The sequence below is a fragment of the Phyllostomus hastatus genome, unplaced genomic scaffold (assembly GCF_019186645.2).
Source record: "Phyllostomus hastatus isolate PE091 unplaced genomic scaffold, TTU_PhHast_1.1 phas_scaffold_182, whole genome shotgun sequence".
NCBI lineage: Eukaryota > Metazoa > Chordata > Mammalia > Chiroptera > Phyllostomidae > Phyllostomus > Phyllostomus hastatus.
In genome coordinates this window covers 15,063,836-15,089,870 of record NW_025334013.1, presented here as the reverse complement: position 1 = coordinate 15,089,870, position 26,035 = coordinate 15,063,836, and the positions used below count along the sequence as shown (strand labels likewise).

The 26,035-nt window shown below is 45.3% G+C and overlaps 1 protein-coding gene across 3 annotated transcripts in view; it reads right to left on the bottom strand.

Annotated features, from left to right (window-relative positions):
- Positions 1–215: 215 nt before the first annotated feature.
- RCAN3 (RCAN family member 3) overlaps positions 216–26,035 on the bottom strand; it is a 29,948-nt gene continuing 4,128 nt past the window's right edge. The window contains exons 2-6 of one of the 3 annotated variants that reach the window (XM_045859516.1): positions 22,752–23,009; positions 7,877–8,050; positions 6,864–7,035; positions 5,246–5,439; positions 216–669 (exon numbers count right to left, since the gene is read on the bottom strand). In XM_045859516.1, coding sequence (XP_045715472.1) covers positions 5,255–5,439; positions 6,864–7,035; positions 7,877–8,050; positions 22,752–22,946 — 726 coding nt within the window. In that variant the 5' untranslated portion in view covers positions 22,947–23,009 and the 3' untranslated portion in view covers positions 216–669; positions 5,246–5,254. Of the gene's footprint in view, positions 670–3,397; positions 5,440–6,863; positions 7,036–7,876; positions 8,051–22,751; positions 23,010–26,035 lie in introns of those variants that run through there. The other 2 variants (XM_045859514.1, XM_045859515.1) reach the window with 2 other exon arrangements.

Sequence of the window (26,035 nt, the reverse complement as noted above, 5' to 3'; positions counted from 1 at the left end):
TTGCTTCTGGGAATTGACTGAACAGAGATAACTGCAACAACTAGAAGACCACATGCACAAGGCTACGGATAAAACACTGAACCTCAATGTCCATTAAATACGGGGCTAATTAAATAAACTAAGGTATGTTCACACAATGGAAAAATATGCCAGAGGGGAAAAAAAACTCTGATAGGAAAAGACTGTCTCCAAAACAAGGTGTAGAATAATGTATTTATTATGCTAGCTTTTGTGGAAAGAGTGGTGGGAGAGTAAAAAATAAATTTCTAAAATATGCACGTTTGTTACAGATGCATTTAGAAACACTGGAAGAATATGCAAGAAAATAATTAGGTTATAGGGGTAGGGAAGACTTTTTACAACATGTATACAACATGTTAGATGGTTTTTTAACCATAAATATACATCATCTATTAAAAAATTAATGGTAAAAAGCTTGAATGAAGAAGGCTCTGCCCAGTCTCCCTTCTCTAGTCAGCGGCATTGCTCCACACACTTCTCATCCACACCGGGCTTGGCCCCACTTATCTACCACCTCCTCCGGGCAGCATCCAGGGTTGTGTCCTCTGGGAGGTCTTCTGTGAGGTCACAGAAGATCACCATTATGCATCATGCTTCATTGTAGTTTTTGGAAGATGTAAAAGCTGTGAATTATTGGTTTCCTTCTCTCTAGGTAAAGAAGACAATAATATTTTATACTGAGTCCCAGAGAGACTAAATAACTTGTCAAAAGTCACCCAGGACAGAATTGGAGCTTGAACCAGCTCTGAGCCCTGTCTAAATCCATTCTCCTCACTGGCCCCATTTCACCTCCAGTCACAGCTCCAGCAACCGCAGGCTGACTGAGGAAGAGGGACGACATTCCCTTTGCCTTTCCTAACGCCCTAATAGAGCTCAGTGCTCTGTGATGGGCAATTGCATGTTATGGGAAGAAAGGGAAAGAGGAAGAGAAAAAAGAAGAAGAGGAAAGGAGCGGAGGAGGGGTGCTCACTCTTGCACAGACAGGGCTGAATCACCAGCATTGGCTTTCCCCAGGTCTGCGTCCTCTGACTTGGGCTCCTCAGAACCATCCAGACTCTTGGAGCCACTCTCTTGGAGTAGGAGGCTGTCCGAGTTCAGGCTGCAGGACAGCTGGGACGAACAGGCTGTGTTCAGGCTGAGGGGGGAGGAGGCAGTGAGACGCCTGTCCTGTTGGATCGTATGGCCCCAGTGCTGGACTTCGAGGTCTTCTGAGCCCGAGGAATGGGAAATAGAATGCAGGCTCCCTCCGTTGTGGTTCTGTACCAGAGGGAGTGACAGGGTCGAGCTCAGAGAGTGGGCAGAACCCAGAGGGCCAGTGCGGTGAGTGTCCACTCCTGTAGGACAGTGGACCTGTAGGAGAGTTGTTGGGATAAAGATGTTAGGCCCTGCAGGAAGCCAAGGACCTCGCCCTCCTGGGCATCTGGGAGGAGGGCGGTGGGCCGACAGCCCCGGCACAGGCAGGGCTGTTCCTGGGGGAGCAGGTTCCGGCAGCACTCCTTCTGGCCTCTGCTGAGGGCCTGGCAGCGACCCTTGTCCCTGCTGACAAGGATCAGGTGCTCCAGTCCCGAGATGATGTGTTTGTGGGTGATAGCTTTCAGGAAAGGCCAAGGCAGAGGCTTCTGGTGGTCACCCTTTTTGTCCTGTCCCTGCCCCACAATGTGCTTGGCATGCAGCCATGGAAGAACACGGCCTCCAGGGCTCTGCACATGGTGTTGGCATCTCTGTCTTCGCTAGTGCCACTGTGTCCACGGACACGTACTGCTTCTGCAACACCTTCACGGATACCACTAGCTTCTTGATGACCTGGATGGTAGCCCAGCAGCCTAGTCCAGTTTCCACCACCGAGAGCATTGCCCCTCACGCAGCAGCTCTGGAGAATCGCATGTCACCAATGCAAGCTGGGAGTGGGGGTGCTCCCAGCCACTGCAGCCCCAGAAGCTCCCACCCAACCCTGGTTATGGACAAACTGAGCTGTGCCCACGTTCCTGACTCCACTGACTCCACGAGGGCCGTGTGCAGCCCCACCCCCAGTTCATGGAGCCTATCACAGAGCCCGAAGGAGCCATGGGGCGGGGCCAGCACTTGGAGAACCCGAAGGGTTCCTAGCCACACAGTGGTTTCAGGAGGTTCCTGACTGGTTACCCCAGTGGGATGTGCAGAGCCGAGGCTACCAGCAGGCCGAACCTTGCCTGCTCCCCCAGGGTCTGTGTCGGAGTAGATTCTGGTATCTAGGTTCCTGCCCTTCCCTGGGCTCCGCACCATCTACGTAACTTCGGGGCTGTGGTCTGGCCGCCTTCAGTGAAGGTTGACCTCTTGTAAAATGGGGCCAATAACGCCTACCCTTCAGTTGCCTCTGTGAGGGCATCGTTGCAGCCTGCTGGGTAGAGCTCGGGCCCAAGTCATGTGTCACAGCGTTTTTACAAGATGGGGTCATGTGAACGGGAAACAAAAACGACTTGTCTGAATGAATGAAAGCACTGCACCTGACTTCAGTCTCCCAGAATCTCTGATGGAAACATCCTACAAACCTCAATGCTCTATGTCAAACTTTATGTTGAACTTGAGAGTTCCCAGTAGCTTTTATTTGGCTTTTAATTACTGATAGGCTTTTAGTAAATAGCATTTTGAAGAAGCAGACTGCAAAAAGACTAGTTTGCTTTCCACCTGATCTTCAGCTCTCCGAGGGAACAGTTCCCACCATTTCTGCCCCTTGCACTAGTACACTTTTTAAAGGGATTCACTTCCGGTTTCGTCGGGTGGGTTTGTGGACAGAAGCTGGGACATTAAGGGCCAATGGCTCTCAGGTTCTATCTGCTGTCCTTATTAGGTGGGGCAGTTTTCTCATCCTTCCAAATGTTTTTTCCTAACCCAAATTCTCATTTTCTTTCCCCACAATTATCCAAATAATTTGATTCCCAAGAGGTTATGATTTCTGAAGAAAATGTGGCTATGTTATACTCTCAAAATTAAATATAAGTAATAACTGAATTTCAAAGAAAAAATATGCAAACTTATTAAAAGGAATTTTTAAAAAAGACACAGACACTCGTCTCTTGCAAAATGGTTATATGAAATGTATATAAAATAACCAAAAAAGGACAGAGACCAGAAAACCTGTTGAGATCCTGGTTGATTTCACAGTATTAAAAAGTTAATGGGCATTTAGTGGTTTTTCTTTTAGAGTTTACATGATGGAAATAGAATACTATTTAGAAAGAGTGAAAATTTTAGTTTTCCCATTCAAAGAAGTTTAATATATATTAAATAATTATGCATGTATATTTAATTTTGGTTTAAGTTTTTCTTCAATTTATTTAATGCTCTCAAAAAAAAAGGAACAGAGAACACAAAATATGGGTCATTTGCAATGCTTGACTTTTTAAAAAGTTTTACATGTTAAGGGCACAATATTCTTTAACTGGAAGGTAGAGAGTGAAAGCCAAGCAAAATAATAAAGTGTGGCTTTTGGTCACTTAGAAAATTACAGTGAGTATTACCTAGAAGGAAATTTAAAACTCCCCAACCAGTGATGATACACACTTCCTGGCTTCTAGGGTCCATTCTGCAGGGATGAGTCAGCGTAACCAGGTAAGATTAAAAACTGGCACAAAGCTGAATTTGGTGGCTGTCATTTATACTGCCAACTGGTGATCTGAATTTAATACATTGCTTACAGAATCACAAATTTGAACTGAATTTACATTGAGGCTTAGCAGTGACAGATATATACAAACAGACGAGTTTATCACCTTGGAGTATTTCAGGGCAAGGAAAGCATACAAAACTTTTTTTTTTTTACAATATAGCTTAAGTCCTCAGAAATAAATTCTACAAGAAGAACATCTACATCACAAAAACATGTCACTGAACACGTACAGACAGCACAGCCTGCATCTTCTGCTCATCTCTCTCTCTGCGGAGGCAGCCACATTGGTGGGTTGGTCCACAGTCACACGAGCAACCCCTTCCTGTGCACACACACCAGGCGCCGCACGCAGAAGACAGCGGTGTGAGCAATCGGCAGAGCCACCGACCGAAAGCAAAGCGTTTAGTGATGAGACTTTCCTATAAAAAGGACTTTAAAGTCTGAATAGATCCCCCCAAAGTTAAAGAGATGCTTGCTTCTACTTCAGGAGGCTCAACTGTCCACTGTGAGATGTAAGTGAGAAGCAATTCCATTTGAGGGGAGAATGCGTACTATAAGCAGGGTAAAAAATGTCACCAAAAAAGAAAGTCTGACTACCAAAATGATCGCCCCTGCATCTTCCCCTAATTCATAGAAATAGAGTAGGTGTCACTTTCCTTCCAAGCTGCAAAATGTTTCAATGGACACCTTTAAAATGGTCTAAAATTTCCAGTCTACAATGACACACACAAATATGCATCACATAGAAAAACTTAGCAGGTGGCCGAGGACAGTTTGGGAAGCTGTAGGCTAGAAGACGGTCACAGCGGCAGACTGCAGTGGCCACCTGACCCACAATCAGTCAAGCTCACGGGCAGTGTGTCCCCGTTCCAAAGTAGCAGCTCTTTCTCTGGGAGGGAGGGGCGACACCCGAGGACAGTGGTGGTGCATCGCCTTCCTCGAGTCCCAGGTAAGAGGACAACATGCACACAGATGGGTGCCACCTGGATTCCAACAGTCGAAGCAAATTTGGTATTTCTTCCCCAAAGTCCAGGGAAAAAAATACTAGAGGAAAATGATTTTCTATGGATTATTCTATACTTCAGGTTTCTTTTCATGCCAAAAAATTTAGGTATACTGAATAACAATTCACCTTTGATCAAGAGATTTCGTTAAAAGTTATCATACCAGTGCAAAATTACCACACTAGATTATTAAAATTGTAAGATGTTTAAATTCCTAAAAATGGTACTGCACTCAGTGACGATGGTTTTAGCTTCCGGGTACCCGGTGCTGCATGGAATCAGGGAAGGGAACGTTCCTGGAGGGGGCTGTTTTCCTAATTTGCTACTATTTAAAAATGCTGCACGCTGGGGGCTAATGCTTCGAGGTGCTGTTCAGAGTATCAGTTAAAATGCTGAACAGGTAAAATCAGCCTCTACTCCGGACTGCCGCGTCCACAGTGCAGGCCTGGGGACCACACTGCGTCTCACGCCCTGCTCACCTCACCCACACCGCTGGCAGCGATGCGCCGGCGGGAGGGCCACGAGCCCGGTGGCGGCCCCCCAGGATGGTGCCGCCTTGCACCACCGCACGCACCCGCAGGGCTCACGGAGCACAGCCGAAGGTCTGGGGCTCGCTCAGGGCTGTGGCGGCAGGTTCAGGGCGCCTCGTCTGCGTAATTTTCTGTTTGGGGTTTTTTGCTTCTTCCTCCTCTTCAGTTTCACTTTCACAGACGTGGACCACAACGCTGGGTGTCGACTCGGTTCCTGCGTGGAGTTCGTACTTCTCTCCTGTGGAAGCCAACAGCAAAAAGGGTTGGGCCTCTGGAGACTTCTCCTTCTATTCCCATTTTAACTGCTGATGACCAGTTTTTAAATCTTTAAATTCCCCATCAGAGGACTTTATCTTGTTTTAGCACTTTGACACTTTAAAATTCTTAGGAAGTTTTGCTGTTTCAAGAAGCAGAGCTGCAAGGAGCCCTGAGGCCTGGGAGTTACAATGTTAATTACTGTTCCTAGAACAGAAGAAGTGACTCTTAAGTTCAGAGTGGTGTTGGCTTTTCCTTTGGGAGACACTTGTTTTTGTTTTGTTTTGCTTTTTTTTTTTTACTGTTGTTCAAGTACAGTTGTCTCCATTTCTCCCCCCAAACTCCCCCCAACCCCAGCCATCCCCACCTCCCACCCCTGATCCCACCCCGCCCCCTAGTTTAGTCCGTGTGTCCTTTATAGACGTTCCTGAAAACCCTTCCCCGCCCCCCATTCTTCCTCCCACCCCCCTCCCAGAGACACCTGTAAGGCTCCAGTCAGCATCTGCAATCCCTTCGTTACAGAACCTCAGACATGCAAGGTCCATCCCTAACGTCTAAATCAAAACAAAACCATTTCCCCTCAAAATGACCCTTCTGTCCCCTGTGACAGACACAACACTGCCTGAGGTGGACAGTGAGCCTGAACCAGCGATGAATGATACCGATTTCTTATATTATTTTAAAGGGATGAGAGAAATAAAAGAGAAGGAAAAAGAAGAAATGAAAAATAAATAGAAGAATTTGGAAGTGATAATATGATATCACCACCACTCTGTGACATACTCTCCACTGGAGAAGCTGTCCAGCTGATACTCCAACAGAGTGAGGGAGGGGGGGAAGCAACTGATATTCACTAAAGAATTGCTCTGTACTAGTGGGATTTGTAGCAGTAAAAACTGTAGTTAGAGTTACTGAGTATTATGCATATATCATTTAATCCTATAACCACACTAATAAGTAGCTATTATGATCCCTATTTTTTAAAGATTTTATTTATTTATTTTTAGAGAGAGGGTAAGGAAGTGAGAAAGAGAAAGAAGCATCAATGTATAATTGCCTTTCGTGTGGCCCCTACAAGGGACCTGTCCCACAACCCAGGTATGTGCCCTGACTGGGAATCGAACCGGTGGCCCTTTGGTTCACAGACCAGCGCTCAACCCACTGAGCCACACCAGCCAGGGGTATGATCCCTATTTGAGATGAGAAAATGGAGGCTGAGAAGATTGGAAGCTAAGTAACCTGCTCAAGACCACCAAGTTAGCAAATGCCAGTGAACCCGGGCTTGTGTGACTTCACCCTCCGCCCTGATGCCGTTGCCACTAGTTGGCTAGAACACAAATCACTGAATATAGTCTTCAATACAAAGGTTTCTTTGGGAAAACAACAGGGAAGAGAGGTGTTTGTTACCTGGTCCCAGTTTGGAAACAGCACAGAGCAGATCATAGTTTATCAGAGGCATGGCGTCCTCGCCCTGCTTCCACCCGACCGGGGGAGACGCCGGAGGGGAGATGAGGAACTGCTTGGCTGGCTGGGGCGGCAGCAGGTACGCCTTGTCCCGTGTTTCACTGGAGGTCTGCACCTGCAGGGAGGGGGGCGCTCAGAGTTTGCAGCCGGGCTATGTTTCCCAGGCCCATCTTTACGTTAATCGTTACATCTCTTGGGAGAAAATTCAAAATTTCTCTTTCACAGTCTCCCTCTCCCATTGGCCGGGTTTGGTCTCTCTGGTTTTCATCTGGAGTGTGGGACGACAAACCTTTCTCTTTTTTAAATTTGAAAGCTGAGACCAAGAAAAACAACTGTGTTGAACATAAAACAGTACACTTAATACATCAGCAGAGATCGAATGCCCTCATCTCGCCAAGTCTCCTGAGAAGAGATCGGTTTCTCAGAGGCACAGCGACACACAGCGTCAGCACAACCAACTCTCGGGAGCCCACAGGACCTTCTGCCATTTAAACTCGAAGACGGCCCCGTGGTGCCGGGCTGCGCGGCCTTCCTGCTCACCCCTGCGGCCCACAGCCACTTTCAGCAGGGCGTCTCATACGTCCCAGAACACAGAAGGGACTGCAGGTATTTTCTCAAATCTCCCAAGGATGCTATATCATAAGCGCCATTCTAGGTGTTCAGAGAAAAGTGAATTCACTGATCTTCAGGTGTTAGGGCTTAACCCTCATAAAACCCTGGTTGAGAAAAGCTACGAGAAAAGTGAATTCCTTCCACTATTAGTCTAAGCAAGGCAAAGTTAGGAGGGCAAATACGCTTAATATATACTATAAAATAAACGATATTGTTACATTATTTGCTGACGGGGATTGTTCATTTCCAAGACCTCTGATGGAACAGAGAAAACGGAGTCGGGCAGTGCTTTTGGGCGGAGAAGCACACGTTTAGGGAACGGCGTCCCGGGCTCTACGAAGTACCTGCGCAAAATACAGCTTCAGCTTCTTGCCGTTGAAGTCTGTTTCGTGGAGCTCTATTCGCGCTCTCGCTGCTGCTTCGGGTTTGCTGAAATTTATTCGGACTCTCCTAAAGCTTTTAAACAACTGAAATGTAACCTGGTCATCGTAGATGCTGAACAGCGCTTCGAATCTCTCCTACAAGTTGGGGAGCAGCAGGGCAGAGAGACGGAAGGAAAAAAGAAAAAGGAAAGCCTTCACCAAAAAGAAGTTTCAATCATTAAAACATAAACACGGGATAGAACCCATTACAACTTGCCTTTTTTCTCCTCCGAACAGCACACTTTTCTTGCAGGTGTCCTGTTATTCATACGCTAAGTTCTGTAATTTGCGCTTATTTTAAAAGTGATTAACTTTTTTGATTCAAATTATAAGATAAATGTAACATGTTATAAAATAAATGTAAGGTATGAAAAATGATACAAACATGTCCAATTACTGAACGAGAACATCACCACCGTCTTCGAGCCCCCAGTGTGCCCGCTGTTTCGCCCCCAACCTCACTCCTTCCCTCCTTCCCAGGAGCCGTTTCTGGAATTTCGTGTTTATGTCTCCTTGCCTTTCTTAATGGTCCTACATCTGTATGCCTACAGATACAGTCGTGTGGTATGTATTCTTCAATAACTTGCTTCTAAGTGCTTCCTTGTTGCTGTGTAACTGCAAGCCATCCTTTTTCACGGCGATATGGTATTCCGCTACAGAGCCACACCAAGATTCATCTAATGCTTTTGGAATTGGGACTCCCTCCAGTTTTTTGCTACTACTATGCTGCTATGATTTTATTTCTTTTGGAGAAATGTTATTTCTCATTGGTTATCCATAGTGATGCCAGGCTCTCAACATTTTTGAGATTTCCTTTTGGTTCAATGTCATCCACTCTCGTAAATGTTCTATGTGCGCTTGAATGTTTCTGCAGCTGTTGGGGACAGTTTTGTAAATATGTGCAGTATGTTAAGCTTGTGTTCTTTAAAAGCTCTATATACTGATTTTGCGGGGAGTTCTATCTGAACTATTTATTACTACGAGAGGTCTGTTACGATCTCTCACTCTTGGGTGGATTTATTTTTCCTTGCAGTTTGGTCACTTTTCCTTCATATACTTTAAAATTCCTTTTTAAAATTGATTTTTAGATTAAGTAAAGAGAAACATCGTTTTGTTGTTCCATTTACTGACGCATTCATTGGCTGATCCTTGTCTGTGTCCTGACTGCAGGTGGGACCTGCAGCCTTGGTGTACCAGGAGGATGCTCTAGCCACCTGAGCTACCTGGCCAGGGCTGCTGCACACACTTTAAAGTTCTGTTGTATTATTGTGTACACAGAAGTTCAGAGTCACTTTCGCTTCCTGGTGGGCTGCACCTTTAATCATTGGGTAGTGGTGCTTTTTATCTCTAGGAATGCCTTTGCTGTAAAGTCCGTTTTTGTCTGATGTTAATACAGCGGCTATAGCTTTCTTTTGCTTATATACTGCACGGACCTCAATTTCCATCCTTCACTTCTAACCTTCATGCACCCTTGTATTTTGGACGCCCCTCATGTAAGGAATGTGTGTGTGCATGAGCCTGACAGTAAGTCCAGTTTGACTACCACTGCCTCAGATGTTCTATGTTCGCTGCCTGTTTTTTGCCAGCCTCCCTCTGCATAAAACTTCTATGAAAGATGCTCGCCCTGGCTGGCGTAGCTCAGTGGATTGAGCATGGGCTGTGAACCAAAGCATTGCACGCAGGTTTGATTCCCAGTCAGGGCACATGCCTGGGTTGCAGGCCATGGCCCCCAGCAACTGCACATTGATGTTTCTCTCTCTCTCTCTTTCTCCCTCTCTTCCTTCTCTAGGAATAAATAAAATCTTAAAAAAAAGAAAAAGAAAGATGCTCATGCGCATTTGGCACCTGCTTGCCAGATGCCTAATATCCTGTAGACACATCTTTTCTTTTACAAAAGAAAACAATATAGGTTTTTCCTCAGGGTTCACTCTGGAGAATGCAATTCCACAAAAATACCATTCTGGGTAAAACTGGATGGTACATGCCCTAGGCGTTTTGAGATGGAATACAGCAAGCAGGGAAGGAAGGAGAGCAATACTTGAGTCATATATGAGGCTGAGGGGAAAAAAGTTATCTTCCCGTGTGTTAATGAATTGGGATAACGAGAAACCTAACTTCAGTTACCAGAAGAATAGCAACCTTCAATTTTCTTTACTGGTCACTTTTATCCAATAGTTCAGTAAATGAAATGTCACGGAAGAGACCCAAGAACTTCTCAGTACCTTCAGAAATACTCCTTATGCTTGCAACAGTAACACAATACAAGAAACCTCTAAAGTGCTTTGGTTTGGGGCTACATGCAAAAACCTCCCCACTGCCTGTTGACAGAAGAGCGGAAACCACACGTTCCCTCATGTATTAACGTCTCCCAGTTTGACCATTTACCTACCACTATGAAATAGCTTCAACTTAACAAAATATGTAATGATTTGTGCGCAAATATTCATTTTCCTAGTGTTCAAATACCCCTCATTATCTAGAAAATGACTTTTATACTAAAAATTATATTATTTTTGTTCATTCATTAAAAGAATACACGAAGCGACCAACTGCACACCAGACCTTGAGCTAACGGCGGCTTTCCACCATCCCATGGAGCAGGTGAGCTGTCAGAGCGCTCCCGTTCTGATTTACTCTACCGTTTCTATACGTGAAAGTAACATGGATGAATAAACAACACCACAGGGAGAGGAAGGATTTTAAAATAGATGTCGGTTCTTTAAAGAAATATAAATGTAAATGTATTACATACTAATAATTATTAACACTTGTAGGCACTTTCCATATTTTTCCTCAGCATCTATTTCCAAGATGGCTGGCTTTGCCACTCTTTAAAAAATCAGAACTGAGATTTTATGAAATTCCATTTAATTCTTGGTAGATGCTTATTTTCAACATATTTTGCATACTAAGTAAATATTGAAATTCTCACATGACCTAGTTAAGAAACACCCACACAGAACACAGTGACAATGGAAACTAAGGAAGAAATAATGAATCATGGTTTATGAAACATTAGTATTTTGCAATTCTGTACATAAAACAATTTTCCTTTCCTAGGGGAAAAGGACCATATGTTTATTTCTAATTCCCCCAAACAATGAATTTTTTATAGTAACACAAGCTATCTTACAAACCAAATGGCTACTTGATAATCCCATCCTTCTTCCTTTTTCCTTTCAAAACAATTTTTTTTACCATTTCAGAAACACACGGTAGCTGAATGTGATGTACAGAGAGATGACAGCAGTGGGGGTACGGCCCTCTCGCCTCTAAACCCCAACACCTGTGAACTAACAGACAATTATCTAAAAATGAAGCCACGTAAGAGCTGATCAGTAAGCTTTTCACGAGTTTTGTCAGTTCTTTCCCTCTCCTTCATTTCAATTTCCCCCTTGGTGTAGCATAAATATGGTTTATGAGATGTTTGACTTCTAGCTGTGAGGTGCTGTAAAAAAATTAATGTAAAGGGAAAATTATCGCCGTTTTCTATCTGAGGAAAAAAGACAAGAGCCCTCAGCTGGAAGCTCCGCCATCCCGAGAATCTAACGACGTCCACACGTGGGTTCCGCGGGCTGTCCCCCACCGCCTGGCAGGGGCACAGAGGGGTTCAGGGGACCACGGACAGGCGGCAAGGGCATCAGAATCCATCAGCACAGACTGAAGATTACTTGTGATGGTGAGTAAGTGACTTGTGACGAACATAATTCAATGCAGAAATCAAATCATTATTTTTCTCCGAAGAATTTTGTTTTAGACATAATTCACGTTTCTAAGTTCCTGAATTCTTTGATGATACAAAATTAATACCATCCTGGCTACAGGGCGACAGTTACACACTCACTTCTGATAAGGTAACGGAGATCCCACAAAATCTAAATCGCCACCGACTACTTTCTCAGCGGTCACTTCGTGCTGCCCTGTGGGGCAGTGCATCCAGAGGCATAACACCAATACTCCAGTCTAAAACACCAGCCCGAGGCTTTTCCTGTTATACAAAATAAGTTTTCCTCAGGATATAGAGCAGATGCTGCCTTCACATGCTGGAGTCGCCTGTGTAGTAAGTCCGCGGTAGAAGTGACTACACGAAACTTGCCCCTAAAACAGGCAAGGACATGGAATCGATGACGTTCTCCGGAATTCAAGAAGCGCACTGCCACTGCGCAGCCAGAGGGGCCTCCTAACACCGCCGCAGGGGGGAGTGGAGAAGGCCCTGCAGGACGGCGGCGGAGTGACCTTTCCCGAACTCCTCTCCGTTCCCATCCCCAAGCACAGACGGTGAGCTTCATCACCGCCAGGAGGAACAAACCCTGAGAACGACTTTGCTGCACTGTTTTGCCTGGGACTGAAAGAACCCGAGGCGCCTGCCCACCGACACTCCACATCGAGAGGCACGGTTTCATCGAGGAGAAACAGCGCTGCTTTGGCACACTCGCGGTGAAATTATCTTTGGCATCCTAAGGCGAGAGCGTTTTCACACGCTGTGTCAGTCTGTAGATCTGAGACAGAAAATTCCGCCTCGCCAGCACCCTCGGCTGCAGCATCCTCACTGTCCGGGGCAGTGTCCACTTCCACCCGGGGGTGGGCACGGGCGGAGGGCTCCGCGGGCGTCACCGCCCGGGCAGCAGCCAGAGGGAGACCTCTGCGGTCACAAAACGCACGTACTCCCAGGCACGGTGAACTGAAAAACGTGCCTCTGATCGTCCGGGCACTTGTACAAGTTCTGGAAGAATTTAAAATCCTCTATAACCTTTGGCCTATAGCATTTATATTGCCTTCAACACCTTTCCAGAACAGAAAGAAGCATGAAACTGAATTGAAATGTCAAAAAATATATACTCTGTTTAATATTGATTTCTCTGTTTTAATGGTTACCATGTTTATAAATATATATCCTGCCTTACTGGACAATGAATGCTTAAAGGACTATAATTTTTCTTCTCCCTCAGACCTGAAATATTCCCTGTACCATCAACAAGAAGGTGGTCAAACTAATGACATATTTTTTAAAAAGATTTCATTTATTTATTTTTAGAAAGAGAGGAAGGGATGGAGAAAGAGAGGGACAGAAACATCAATGTGTGGTTGCCCTCACATGGCCCCCACTGGGAACCTGGCCCACAGCCCAGGCATATGCCCTGAGTGGGCATCAAACTGGCGACCCTTTGGTTCACAGCCTGCGCTCAATCCACTGAGCCACACCAGCCAGTGCCAATGATATATTTTTGATGGGGACAAACTACAGGTTGGTATTAGGATGGGGACGAAAATAGTCATAACTGGAATGTTGGCTACATGAGCAGATACTGTCAAAATGGCACCAAATTGCATAATTAAGATATGTGCATTTCACTGTAGGTGAGTTTTGCCAAATTATTATTTAAAAAAATATAAGGGAAAGCAAGAGGAGGGAGGAGTGGGGTCAGGTGGCCAGGCTGGTGGCAAAGACGGGGGAGCACCTGAACTTCAGCACTGCTGAGCACAGCTGGGGTCGGGGGTCGGGGGCGGGCAGAGCCCCACACGCGGCAGCCATGGATCTGGCTGGGAGCAGGGAAGGCGGCTTCAGTCAGCTACACGGTCCACCTTCAGTTAGGACAACTGCTAGTAGTGATTCTGGTTATAAAAATGACCCCCTCTTTTCTGGGTAAGATTCATGGCTGTGCTTGTAGAGAAAATGTGTGCACAACACAGAGGTTATTTTCATGCACTTGGTGGCCAATCGCTGGCCTCAGAACACCTGGAAAACCCGGCCTGCCACACACGTGAGGACGGGAATGAGGTGTGCGTGTGCCACTGTACTAACTGCGTTGTAGTTAAGCTGATTAGGCAGCAGCCAGGATGTCTACTAGAAAAGTCTCTCTACACACACACACACACACACACACACACTCTCCCTCTCTTTTCCAGATACAAAGGTCCTGCACTCAACCAGGGGCACTCAAATCCCACAGCTCAGGAGCAAACAAGAGCACTTTTCTGGGGACTATTGAGAGAAGAGGCACAATCTTCAAGCCACAATTGTGAGAACTTCTAATGAGATCCCAGCTCCCGACAGTCCCCAGCAGAAGCTTTCTTTTTCTTTTTACACGAAAGGTTGTTCTGGTTGTTTACCGAAAAGAGAAGAGCAGAGAAGACAGAGGAGCAGGTTACGAGGCCCCCTGGAGGAAAGCGCCGATGAAACGGAACTGGGGAGACAGCGGACAAATGGTGAAAACCAGCGAGTTCTGCCTCCTGCTGAACGTGTGCTCGTGCCGCCCCACTGGGCTGGTTGATGGGCATCTTGAAGAGGCAGTCGGATTACAGGAGGGCAACTATCTAATCCAACGAGTCAGGATGGCCCACCCAACACTGAAGGCTTGCCAACGAACGGATCCAGGCACTTGGACTCAAACACAGAGTTTTGGTCTAAGACATCAGAGGTGAGAAAAACCACATGAGTGAGTTCTTCCTCTGAAAGCCATGTGTGTTTCTGCAGGAAAAGAAAGGTTTCAGCTGGCCAGACTGCTGTTCCTAGGACCCTATGTCCATGCCAGATGCACGGAGAAATCCACCATTCCACTCTCCAGGATGTCCACTTGAATCCTCACTTCCTCTTTCTGCTTCTCCCCGTCCACGAAGGAGGGAAGGTTCGGTAAGTCCAGGTTCAGCTTGAACTTCACGTCTTGCCTCAGAATGGTGTGTACCTGCTGCAGATGCTCCAATGGCCCACAGACGATGTTGTCAACGTGGTGGCCTCTTTCCTGTGACTTTGGGGACAGAGCACTTGCACTGATGAACATACTACACCCTCCTCCACATCTGAGAGGAGGACGTGAGAGGACACTATCCATTCTGAGGACCGGAAGCTCTCCACTCTTTGTCATTAGTCCAAACAAAACTCCTTTCTGCATCCAGATAACAGGATGTTCATCTCTTCAAACATGAGACCACAAAAGACAGACCTCAGGAGCAATCTACAATCTGGACAGATAACTGCAGGAAGGTCATAGGGCTTCTACCAGCCACTTACCTTCTCAACTAACAGAACTCTGGAGCTAGGCTGTCTGAGTTCGACTCCTGGCTCTACTTTATAGCTGTGTGACCTCGGGCAAGCTGTGCCTACAGTTTCCTGACCTGCTGATGTGGATAATAAGGGCGCCCGGCTCACTGGGATAATGCTGAGGATAGAAGAGTGAAAATTTAAAGCTCTCAGAACAGTGAGCTGAGAGCACGAATACTATTAACAGAGACAGGGTAGAGCTTTTGCAATAGTCTACCTGCCACACTGTACTTACAAAAAGAAAAGGAAAGAAAGAAAAACCTGCTCTTCTGCACGACGTGGGTCTCGGGGCAGGAGGCAAACGGACAGAGATGACACAGCATGAACCAGGCAGCGGCTGCTATGGGGGCTCCAACAGGAAGCTGGAGCCTGCCCTGCGGAGTTGTCCTTTGGTAATCTGGAGGTGTGGTGCTGCTGGAACGGTCACCTAGGAGACGTGCCGCCCACGGCCCCTCGAGATGGGTGAGACTGCACCACTGAGTCATGAGATCGGTGTCTACCCTCCCAGGACGCTGCAGCACTTGACCCTTTGAAGCAAAGAAAACTGCTTCTCTGTTATGACACTGAGGACTCTCTGTTATTCTGCTATGAACTTGGGAATGGAATTGAGGGGAAGGATACAAGGGATTTATTTTTCTTTTGGTAGTTACACTCAAATTCTACATATTAAAAAATACAGTTTTCACTTCAGTGACTTTTAACTTTGTTTATTAATTTTGTCTTTTTGCTTTGTTTGTTATTTCTTAAAGCCAACTCTTTGATGAGAGCCTTGAAAATGACTTGTTCTGCCTGTATTCACGGTGACAAGCTTGCAGAGGAGAATGCAAAGCCATTAAAGCAAATGGAAATGGCTGGTAGGGCTGATAGGGAAATGGCTGATATTAAAGCAATAATAACTGCGAGACGGAGAAAAACCAACAGGTTGCCTTTCATACGTGCCCTGATCAAGGACCAAACCTGCATCCTAGGTGTGTGCCCTGCCCGGAATCAAACCTGCGACCTTCCGGTGGACCTTACGGTGTACGGGATGACACTCCAACCAACTGAGCCACACCGGCCAGGGCTACTGTCCTAATATAATACAACCTATAAAACTAATAAAAATAGAAATGCAAATCAGATTAGGAAATAATAAAGACACAGTTATTGAAATTAATTTATGAAGGTCCAACATAAATGTCGGGGAGTGCGGGTACCCTGGCCCCGCAGATAACCGTCCAGTCTTTTACTCGGCACATGTTTAACGACCAGCAAGCCTCAGAAGCCTTACTGTGGAGGTGCTGCGTGTGCCTGTTCAGACCTTGCGCACTCCTGAATTGCCCATCCCCACCCATGGGAGCTCCCTGCTTTCGAGAGGTTAGGAACGTACGCACATGGGCAGTCTGGCTGTTTCTTAGAACCCGGAGCCCTGAACCCTACCTGGCTGTGGCAGATCCTGGAGAGTGGCAGATCCTTCCAACTGAAATTGAGGTGATGGGGAAAAAGCTCTGATGCAGGACAGGTGTCATGATTTGTTTTGATACAGATAAATAATTACAAGGCACTTTTGACTCTTACATACATGTTACAGAGTAGTTTTTAAAATCCTTCCCCCCTTTGGCTTTGTCCATGGGTCCTTTACACATGTTCTTTGATGATCCTTCCCCTTCTTCCCCCCATTATCCCCCTTCCCCTCCCCTCTGGTTACTGTCAATTTGTCCTTTATTTCAATGTCTCTGGTTATATTTTGCATGCTTGTTTCTTTTGCTGATTAGGTTCCACTTATAGGTGAGGTTATATGGCATTTGTCCTTTACCGCCTGGCTTATTTCACTCAGCATAATGCCCTCCAGCTCCATCCAGGCTGTGGTGAAGGGTAGGAGCTCCTTCCTTCCTGCTGTATAGTATTCCATTGTGTGAATGGACCATAGTTTTTTGATTCACTCATTTCCCGATGGGCACTTAGGTTGCTTCCAGCACTTGGCTGTTGTAAATTGTGCTGCTATGAACAGTGAGGTGCATAGGATCTTTTGAATTGGTGTTTCAGGATTCTCATATAATTTTTAAGTGTACAATTCAGTAGCATTAACTATATTCACACTGTTGTGAATCACTACTCCAGAACTCGTCCATCACCCCAAAGTGAAACTCTATACCCTTCAACCCCCCATTCCCCCTCACACCAGCCTTTGGCAACCACGTTCTGATTTCTGTCTCTCTGAAGCTGACCGTTCCAGGCAGCTCACGTCAACGTCTGTCCTCTCGTGTCTGGCCCATTTCAGTCAGCGCACTGTCTTTGAAGGTTCATCCCTGGTGCATGTATCAGAATTTTATTCACTTTTAAGGCTGAATAATATTCCACTGTATGTATATGCTACATTTTGTTTATTCTGTTGTTTCCACCTTTTGACTGTTGTGAATAATGCTGCTATCAACATTGACACATCTGTTTGAGTCACTTTTAATTCTTTCATGAATACACCCATAAGCAGACTTGCTGGACCATATGGTAATTCTATGCTCAAATTTTCAAAGAAACTTCCATACTGATTTCCACAACAGCCGCTCCTTTTTCATCCTCACCAGCAATGCACAAGGGTCCCGATTTCTCCGCATCCTTGTCAACACTTTTCTGTTTTTGCAATAGCCATTCCAAGGGGTGTGACGTGGCATCTCCTTGCGATTCTGATTTGCATCTCGCTGATTACTGGTGATGTTGAGCATATTTTCACGCGCTTATTGGTGCTTCATGTATCTTCTTTGGAGAAATGTCTACTCGGGTCATTTGCCCATTAGTCAGTTGGGCTGTTTGTTTTTGTTGTTGAATTTCAGGAGTTCTTTCAGGCACTTGATATTAATCCCTTATCAGATACAGTTTGAAAATATTTCCTCCCGGGTCTGTAGGCGGCCTTCCACTCTGTTGAGGGTGACCTTTCATGAACACATTTTTAATTGTGGCGAATTCCAATTTATTTTTTCTATTGTCTGAGCTTCTGGTGTCAGATCCAAGAAAGCATTCCAAATCCGATGTCAAAAAGCTCTCCCCTTATGTTTCCTTCTAAGAGTTTTATCTCTTACACTCAGGTCTTTGCCCCATTCTGAATTAATTTTTGTATGTGGTATAAGGTAGGGGGCCCACTTCATTCTCTTGCATGTAAGTATCTAGTCTTCCCAGCACCATTTGTTGAAAAGACTGTCTTTCCCCATTGAATGTCTTGGCACTCTTGTTGAAAATCAATTGACCTTACGGGCAAAGTTCATTTCTGGGGTCTCTGTTCTATTCCACTAATCAATATGCTTGTCTTTATGCCAGTACCACACTGGTTCATTTTTATTTTTATTAGGATATAATTGACATATAAGTACCTTCTGTTCTGACTACCACAGCTTTGTATTACGTTTTGATACCAGGAAGTGTGAGTCTTCCAACTTTGTTCTTTTTCAAGATTGTTTTGGCTAGTTGGGGTCTCTTGAGATCCCACATGATTTTTAGGATGAGCTTTTCTATTTCTGCAAGAAATGCCATTGGGATTTTGCACTGAATTTGCAGATTGCTTTCAGCGGTACTGACGTCTTAACAACATAAAGTCTTCCAGTCCACGGCACAGGATGTTTTTCCATTTCTTCGTAGCCAGAATGGCTACAGATTCAATTAAACGAATATTTACCGAAACCTTATTATATTCCAGGCACTATTAAAAACAGAGTTCGTTAAACAGAAACATTCTTCCTTCAAACCCCCTTTTCAGTTCCCAAATGTAAAACAAATCCTTTTCTCAAAGAAGGACTTACTTCTTCTGGATTGAAGGTTGTGTCACACAATTGATTTAATTTAAAAACCAGAGAATCAGTGCATTCAGTTAACTTCCAAAGACCATTTACTTTTATTTTTTATTTTTAATTAATTAATTAATTAATTAATTAATTGAGGGAAGGGAGGGAGGGAGAGAGAGAGAGAGAAACATCAATGTGCAGTTGCTGGGGGCTGTGGCCTGCAACCCAGGCATGTGCCCTGACTGGGAATCGAACCTGCGACGCTTTGGTTCGCAGCCCGCGCTCAATCCACTGAGCTACACCAGCCAGGGCTACTTTTCTTAAATAATACTTTCTCCTCTTTAAACAGAGGGAGTAGAACCAAATACTTGATAGGAAGCTTTATGTTGAGCTTATGATTACACAGAGCACAAGAGGTTTTAGGCCAGTGTATCTGAAATCATAATTTTGGATGAAATCTCCAACGTAGTACTTAACCTCACTCAACTCATAATTCTGTTTCTTCATCACAGCACTAATTCTCAGCAACCACCTTACAGAGTCCATTCATTCAATAAGCATTTAACAGGTGTTACCTTGTGCTGAGAACTGTATTAGATGCTAAGTGTCATTGATCCAAAAAAGAGCAAGCAGGGATGTTTTCAAACACCCCAACCACCACCATCAGAAAAACAACTCAGACCAAATGTCCTATGGTGAGTAGAGGAGCAGAGGCAGCTTCAGGGCAGTGCGGACGGACCGTAATCCAAAAGCCATGTGCATTTCTGTATAAAGACAACCTTATCAACAACATTGCTTTGCATTAACATTTACTGAGTCTCCTCAGACACACAGACCTAGAACAGAAAGAGTAGTCCTATTTCCTACATTATAAAAACCCAAGCTGTATTTTTAACACCTCTCATGTTCAAATCAGAAGCCTGCTTAATTTTTTTCTTACTTTAAGAAAGAGAAAACTGGCCCTGGCTGGCGCAGCTCAGTGGATTGAGTGCGGGCTGTGAACCAAAGTGTCGCAGGTTCGATTCCCAGTCAGGGCACATGCCTGGGTTGCAGGCCATGGCCCCCAGCAACCGCACATTCATGTTTCTCTCTCTCTCTCTCCTTCCCTTCCCTCTCTAAAAAAATAAATAAATAAAATCTTTAAAAAATGGTTCCTTAAAAAGAAAGAAAGAGAAAACTGGAATTAAAAACAACAAGCAAGTAAGCAAAATCACACTGGGAAATATACAAATCTCTTCTGGAAAAATGAGGTACTAAAGCCTGCAGCGGAGCTCCTGATTAGCCCAGCAAACACATAAACACTAACACCTGTGCTGCTGCAGCATTCTAAATCAACAGATAAGCCTCAGTTTATTTTTCTTATGGCTTATTATATTCTTCACTTTTCCTCCTCCACCTCGTACACACTATTTTCAAGGAACATAAATGAAAATGTACAGCCAACATCTAGCAATCTAAAATGAAGAGTCACCCATGTATAAAAATGGTATCTGTGTTCTTTAGGCTACTATTCAGTAGAAGGTAAAAGTTCATTCCAACAATTACAAAATTATAAAGACAAAAGCTCTTCGAGTCAGGGGGAAAAACACTAAAATTCTTTTGAAAATAAAGTGTGTAATTGCAATTACGATCACCTTGCCTCTAATCCACCAGAAAGGGTTTTGTTTTGCTTTGTGTTTTGCACATGTGTGGATGACCTGCACAAATGGGTTCTTCCAGGGGGAATTAGAGCAGCATAGGACACAGTGAGAAAAACACAAAGGGAACATTTGACTCTCCTCACATTTTATATCCAATTGACAATCCACATAATTTTATTATAGAAACATTTTATTTTTAAAAAATTTTTTTAAAAGATTTATTTACTTATTTTTAGAGAGGGAAGGGAGGGAGAAAGAGAGAGAGAGAGAGAAACATGAATGTGTGGTTGCTGGGGGTCATGGCCTGCAACCCTGGCATGTGCCCTGACTGGGAATTGAACCTGCGATACTTTGGTTCGCAGCCCGCGCTCAATCCACTGAGCTACGCCAGCCAGGGCTTAAATTTTTTTTTAAGTTTTTAATTAATTAATTTATTTATTTTTAGAGAGGGAAGGGAAACATTTTATATTTTACAGTTTCAGTTTATTATCATTAAGGCTGTCATATAGAATTTACTACAACTAAGAATTGTACAAAACCAACCTGAAGTCCACTGAACTGCTACTAGAATTTCTGCTGATACGATTTCCAATATGTATATTTAGGTTAGATACGGGGGTGGGCAAAAGTAGGTTTACAGTTGTAAAACCAGTAAATACAATTATCAATAAATAACAACACAAGAGTGAACTGTGTTTCGTGTACTCACAACTGCACGCCTACTTTTGCCCACCCCCGTGCACAACCCCAAATAGTGTTTCATGCTGCTCTCCTTCCGCCACTCTGCCCGCACCTGCTGCCAGGTGATGTCCGAAAGGTGATTCTGGCCGCAGCTGCTTTGCTCGATGATTCACCACAGAAGGACAAGCTCCCGCACTTTGCAGGATGCCCTGTACTCACCTTTCCTGTTCGACTGCCCTTGACTTTGGCTACATCTCACCTGTGTACCTGCCACACGGAACTGCCTCCGACTCACTGAAATGGTCCACACTTTTCGTGACTCAGTTCTCCCGCTCATCCTCTTCCCTCGGGCCAGAATTCTCTTTCCTTTCCCCGCTAACCCCCTATCAACTTTCACAGCTCTACTCCAATGCCACCTCCCCAAAAGATCCTTTATTCCAACGGACTGTGATCCCCTCTCCTCTGATAACCCAACGTACTTTCACGTGTCTCTAAGGACACTGGTATTCCACCTTCCATCAAGTGACTTACTCTCTCCACCGCTGGGCTTCACGCTGAGGCAGAAGGTGTTTAAGTGCCTGCTCTACCCCCTGCAGCAGCCGGCACAGTGCCTTACCCATGCAGGCACTCAGGTGTGCTCACTCAGGTGTGCTCCGAGTCAGACCCCAGGGAGTGCTGCCCAAGAAGGTCACCGCGGGGAAAACACGCTGGGTGCAGAGACACGAAGCGGGAGGGCTGCCGGTGGCACTGTGAGGAGACGTCTCAGAACATGCAAAACTTACACCGACACGAGAAATATGTTGCTTTCGTAGGACTAAGACCCATACATAGGCCTTTGGGAGGTCGTGATGGAAAAATAAACACACAAAACCTCTTTCTTTCAAGGTAAATAATAAATGAACTAAAGGAGAGTAACCTTTAAAAAATAAACGTCATCATTTGCCCAAGTCAAAAAAATGTAGAAAGTAAAACAAAATGTTAGCAAGTCTGTTACAATGAAATTGTAAATAGTCCTAATTATGTAACTAGCCCTAGAAAAAGACTTTAAAAAATATTCCTTCTTTTGTGGATCTACTCCCAGGTAACAGGAAGCCACACTAAAAATCAGTGGCTTTTTCTTAACTACAGCCTCAAAAGTGAGTGAATGGATGAATGAATGCACTTAGTAAGACCTGATTCACTATAAACTAGTGGTTTTCAAAATACGTGTGGAGAAGAACTGGTTTCTAGGTATATCCTGTCTGTTGCAGGTTGATATCTTTCTTTTTTTTTCTTTAAGATTTTGTTTATTTTTAGAAGGGGTGCAGGAGGGAAGGAGAAAGCGAGGGAGAGAAACATCACTGTGTGAGAGGAACATCGATCGGTTGCCTCTTGCATACCCCCAACTTGGGGCCTGGCCCGCAACCCAGGCATGTGCCCTGACTGGGAATCAAACCGACAAACCTTTTGGTTTGCAAAGCCGGCACTCGATCCACTGGGCCACACCAGCCAGGGCCAAGTTGCTGATGCTCTTATAAAATATAATGAAAACGCTGCAGCAACGTCTAAAGGTTGATGCATACTTTCTGTACTTGTCACGGACTGGTAACAATCTTTGCACATGGCCAGCCGTCGACCCTGTCCCCCCGAATCCACACACGTGCAGCGCACCACCCACGGCAAGAAAGGGCAGGGGGCGGGCCTACCTTCTGCTCCGGCACCTTGAACACGGCTTCGTGGACACTGCACGCAAAAAGTGAGGTGGGCAGATCACTGAAATCCATCATCTCCTCCAAATCGTCTTCATTTTCCCCAAAAATCATCTCCTCTTCCTCTTCTTGGTCACTGCTACAGAGGTCTGACTGGCTGTCATTCCAGGATTTCATAGTGTCCCTCAGCATTATCCCCTAAAAGCAGGTCTTTCCCGTTCCTAAAGTTCTAAGACATGGACCGGGCATCTGCTGCTAAGAAAGAAAACAACAGAAGAAGACTTTGAGGGTCAAGTCATGTTCCAGTCGATTCGCAAGGAAACAATTCATCAAAGGCAATCATTTTATTCAATCAAGACAAGTCAGCATTTAAATCAGCATGTAAATCAACTCATGGCAGTCTTCATACATGAATTCTATATTAACTAATTTGATTTGCTTAGCATATTTTGTGCAATGCAGTTCACTGGCAATGATATAATATGAAAAAAAAAAAGGCCAAAAGTTTTCTAGTGAAATCGGGGGTAAAAAAAGATAACAGAACATGAGATAACATCAATATGTACGCGAGTTTACAAGGCGTAGGAAGGAAAATGTGAACCAGAGCTGCCGTCACATATTTGTTGTGGGTTTCAGGTCGACAGCACCAGGGCCGGCGCGGCGGAGCGAAGCCCACGCAGACCCACTCACCATCTGCGCCCTGAAACGCCGCCTGCAAGCAGCCGGCCCCCCCTCTCTCAAGCAATGTGGCTTTTTTGGGTCCACTCCCAAAGGATGAAGTTACACACAGCCAAAAGTTCCATAGAAAGTCAGCCTTTGTTAATATTAGAAATATTGACAGCAGACAAAAATGGGACACAGATGACAATCAAAACGATGCCCTTTTCTGAATGTTTCATAATCAATCATTTTCACCCCAAAGCGTGCAGCTGCGGGTGTCTTCCCCGTTAAAGGGTGGAACAGAGTCTGCCTCCTCCAATGAGGTGCCCCCACCCCGGCCACGCAGGATGCCTTGACGTAACGCACGTGAAGGTGCTAAAACAGAACTCAAGAAACATCGGGCACAGAAAAATGATGCGCTCGTGAGTATCACTGCCTCAATGTCACCCAGTTCACTTTCCCTTTTACTTCCAAGAACACGAGACCACAAATGCATCGCCTAGATAGAGCGGGTTACCGAATGTTCATTATAGGACAAAAACAGTGTTTACTTTGTTGTTGTCGTTGTTGTTATTCTATTCTATCAATCAGGAAAGGCATTCTAAAAAGTAAAATCTTTAATCACTTTTACAAACATTTTCTGAATGCCTGCTGCATGCAGGGATTACGAGGGATATTAGGTAAATAAGACATGGTTCTTACCCTCAAGGAGCTTCCTCAAAGTGAGGATTTCTTCTCGACAACACTAGCCATCTAGCCATGCCTGAAGGATCTTGTTCCATTAACTGGTTCCTATACTTCCGATTCCTCCTCCTCCATCTGTCACTCTTCCTCAGCAAACATACCTATTCCAGATTGTGGTCCCCACCCACCCAACGCTCAAGAAAACCTTCCTTTCAGATGTGACCTTCCCCTCAGTCTATGTCTCTCCGTCTCTTCCCCTTTTCTACCAACTTGCTGGCAAGACTGCCGTATTTGCGGTGTTCAGTTCCAGCCACTCCTGAATTCAGTGTAGCTGGACTTCCACTGCTCCGTGTGGGCTCAGACTGCCCTCGGTGTGGACAGCAATGGTTTCCTCACGGCTGGAACCTCATCTCAGGCCGCAGCCGCTCTCTGCAGCACGAACCCTGCCGCCCACCCAAGTCACTGTGGGACCTCCCTGTGCCTCTGTCTTCTGGGTCCTGGTCCTTCCTGCCTCTTCCTCCTCGCCAGCTGTCTCTGTCACTGGCTCTTCTTTCTCCACTCACCCTTTACAACTCAGCTCTTGAAAGGTGCCTCCCCATCCTCTTCCTCTTCTCCCCTTTCCTGGGTGGTTTTATCCACATCCAAGCATTTAACTACTTCACCACCAGGACGTCTCAGCTTTGCTCCTTGCGCCCCCTAAGGTGCGCACACATCACGTGTGTGTCAACACTGTCTCTGGTTCCACGCAATGATTCTTGAGTCAGAAAGGATCCACTGAAGTTGAAGGGGAAGTGAGAGCAGAATCTTGGGCAATGAAGGGGGTGGGGAGTTTGGAAAAAGCACGTGACCCCAAGAGACCGTGACTTGCCCCTGCGTCTGTCTGTCCTGCCTGAGCTCACTGACATCACTGCTCCTGTGATTTCTGTCTCTGGACTCAACCTCCCTCTCCTGAGCGCCAGACTTCTATTTTTAGATTTCTATCCAATATATCTGCTTAGTAGCCCCACAGGGACTACCATTGTTTCAAATTTATTCATTTAATTAGATTACTGTGCTGGAAATCTCCAATCTGGAAAGGAACCCGCCCAGGAGGGAAATGTATCTCATTGTGGCTTTCAATGTAATCTTTTCTTCAAGACTAAATTGTCCCGAGCAGATGTTGCTCTCAGCCCTTTGTTTATTTCTCTGTTATATACTTACTTTATGACTGTTTGTTTACAAAGCACTCCTGGCTACCAGACCAGGAGGGCGGCTGAATCCCCGGTCCCTGGCACAGTTTCTAGCTCACAGTATATGCTTAATAAGGATTGCTGAATGAAAGCAGGTAACACTGTGCTTACACCGCTGACAGGGCAGCACAGGCCAAGGAAAATGTAATTCTGCGTGAGATCAGGGACAGCTTCCCAAAGGAGGTTATGGTGAGACTTGAAGGATGAACAGAATTCCAGCTGGAAAAGAATGGGAACGTTCCAAGCAAAACCAACATGTTGTTCATGGGCAACAGCAGGAAGATGAGAAGGTCAGCACGCACAAAGATCACGTGACCTGATGCGGACAGCGTGTACATGCTGGGGGGGGGGGGTGGCAGGAGACAAAGTTAGAGAGGTAGGTGTGGGCGAGGTGCCCTTGAGAACAAGGTTACCGTGTTCTGACATAAGACCCACTCATCACCAGCGTGCCACTGAAGGTTTTCAGGCAGGGCAACGATGTGACCAACCCAATTTAACTTCCAGTGTCACTCAAGTGGACTGTCTTTGTATCTTAGCTCCTAGTGACACCAGTGTTTCGGATCCCCCCCACCCACCATCTCCAACCCATTAAAAAGAGGTGAGGAAAGTACTGACTCCTTTTCTGGAGGATGGAGAGCTGGGAAGCTCTGAAGGGCTAGATTTTTACATTTGAGAAAGTCAAGTTACTTTTGATATGATTTTTTTGTT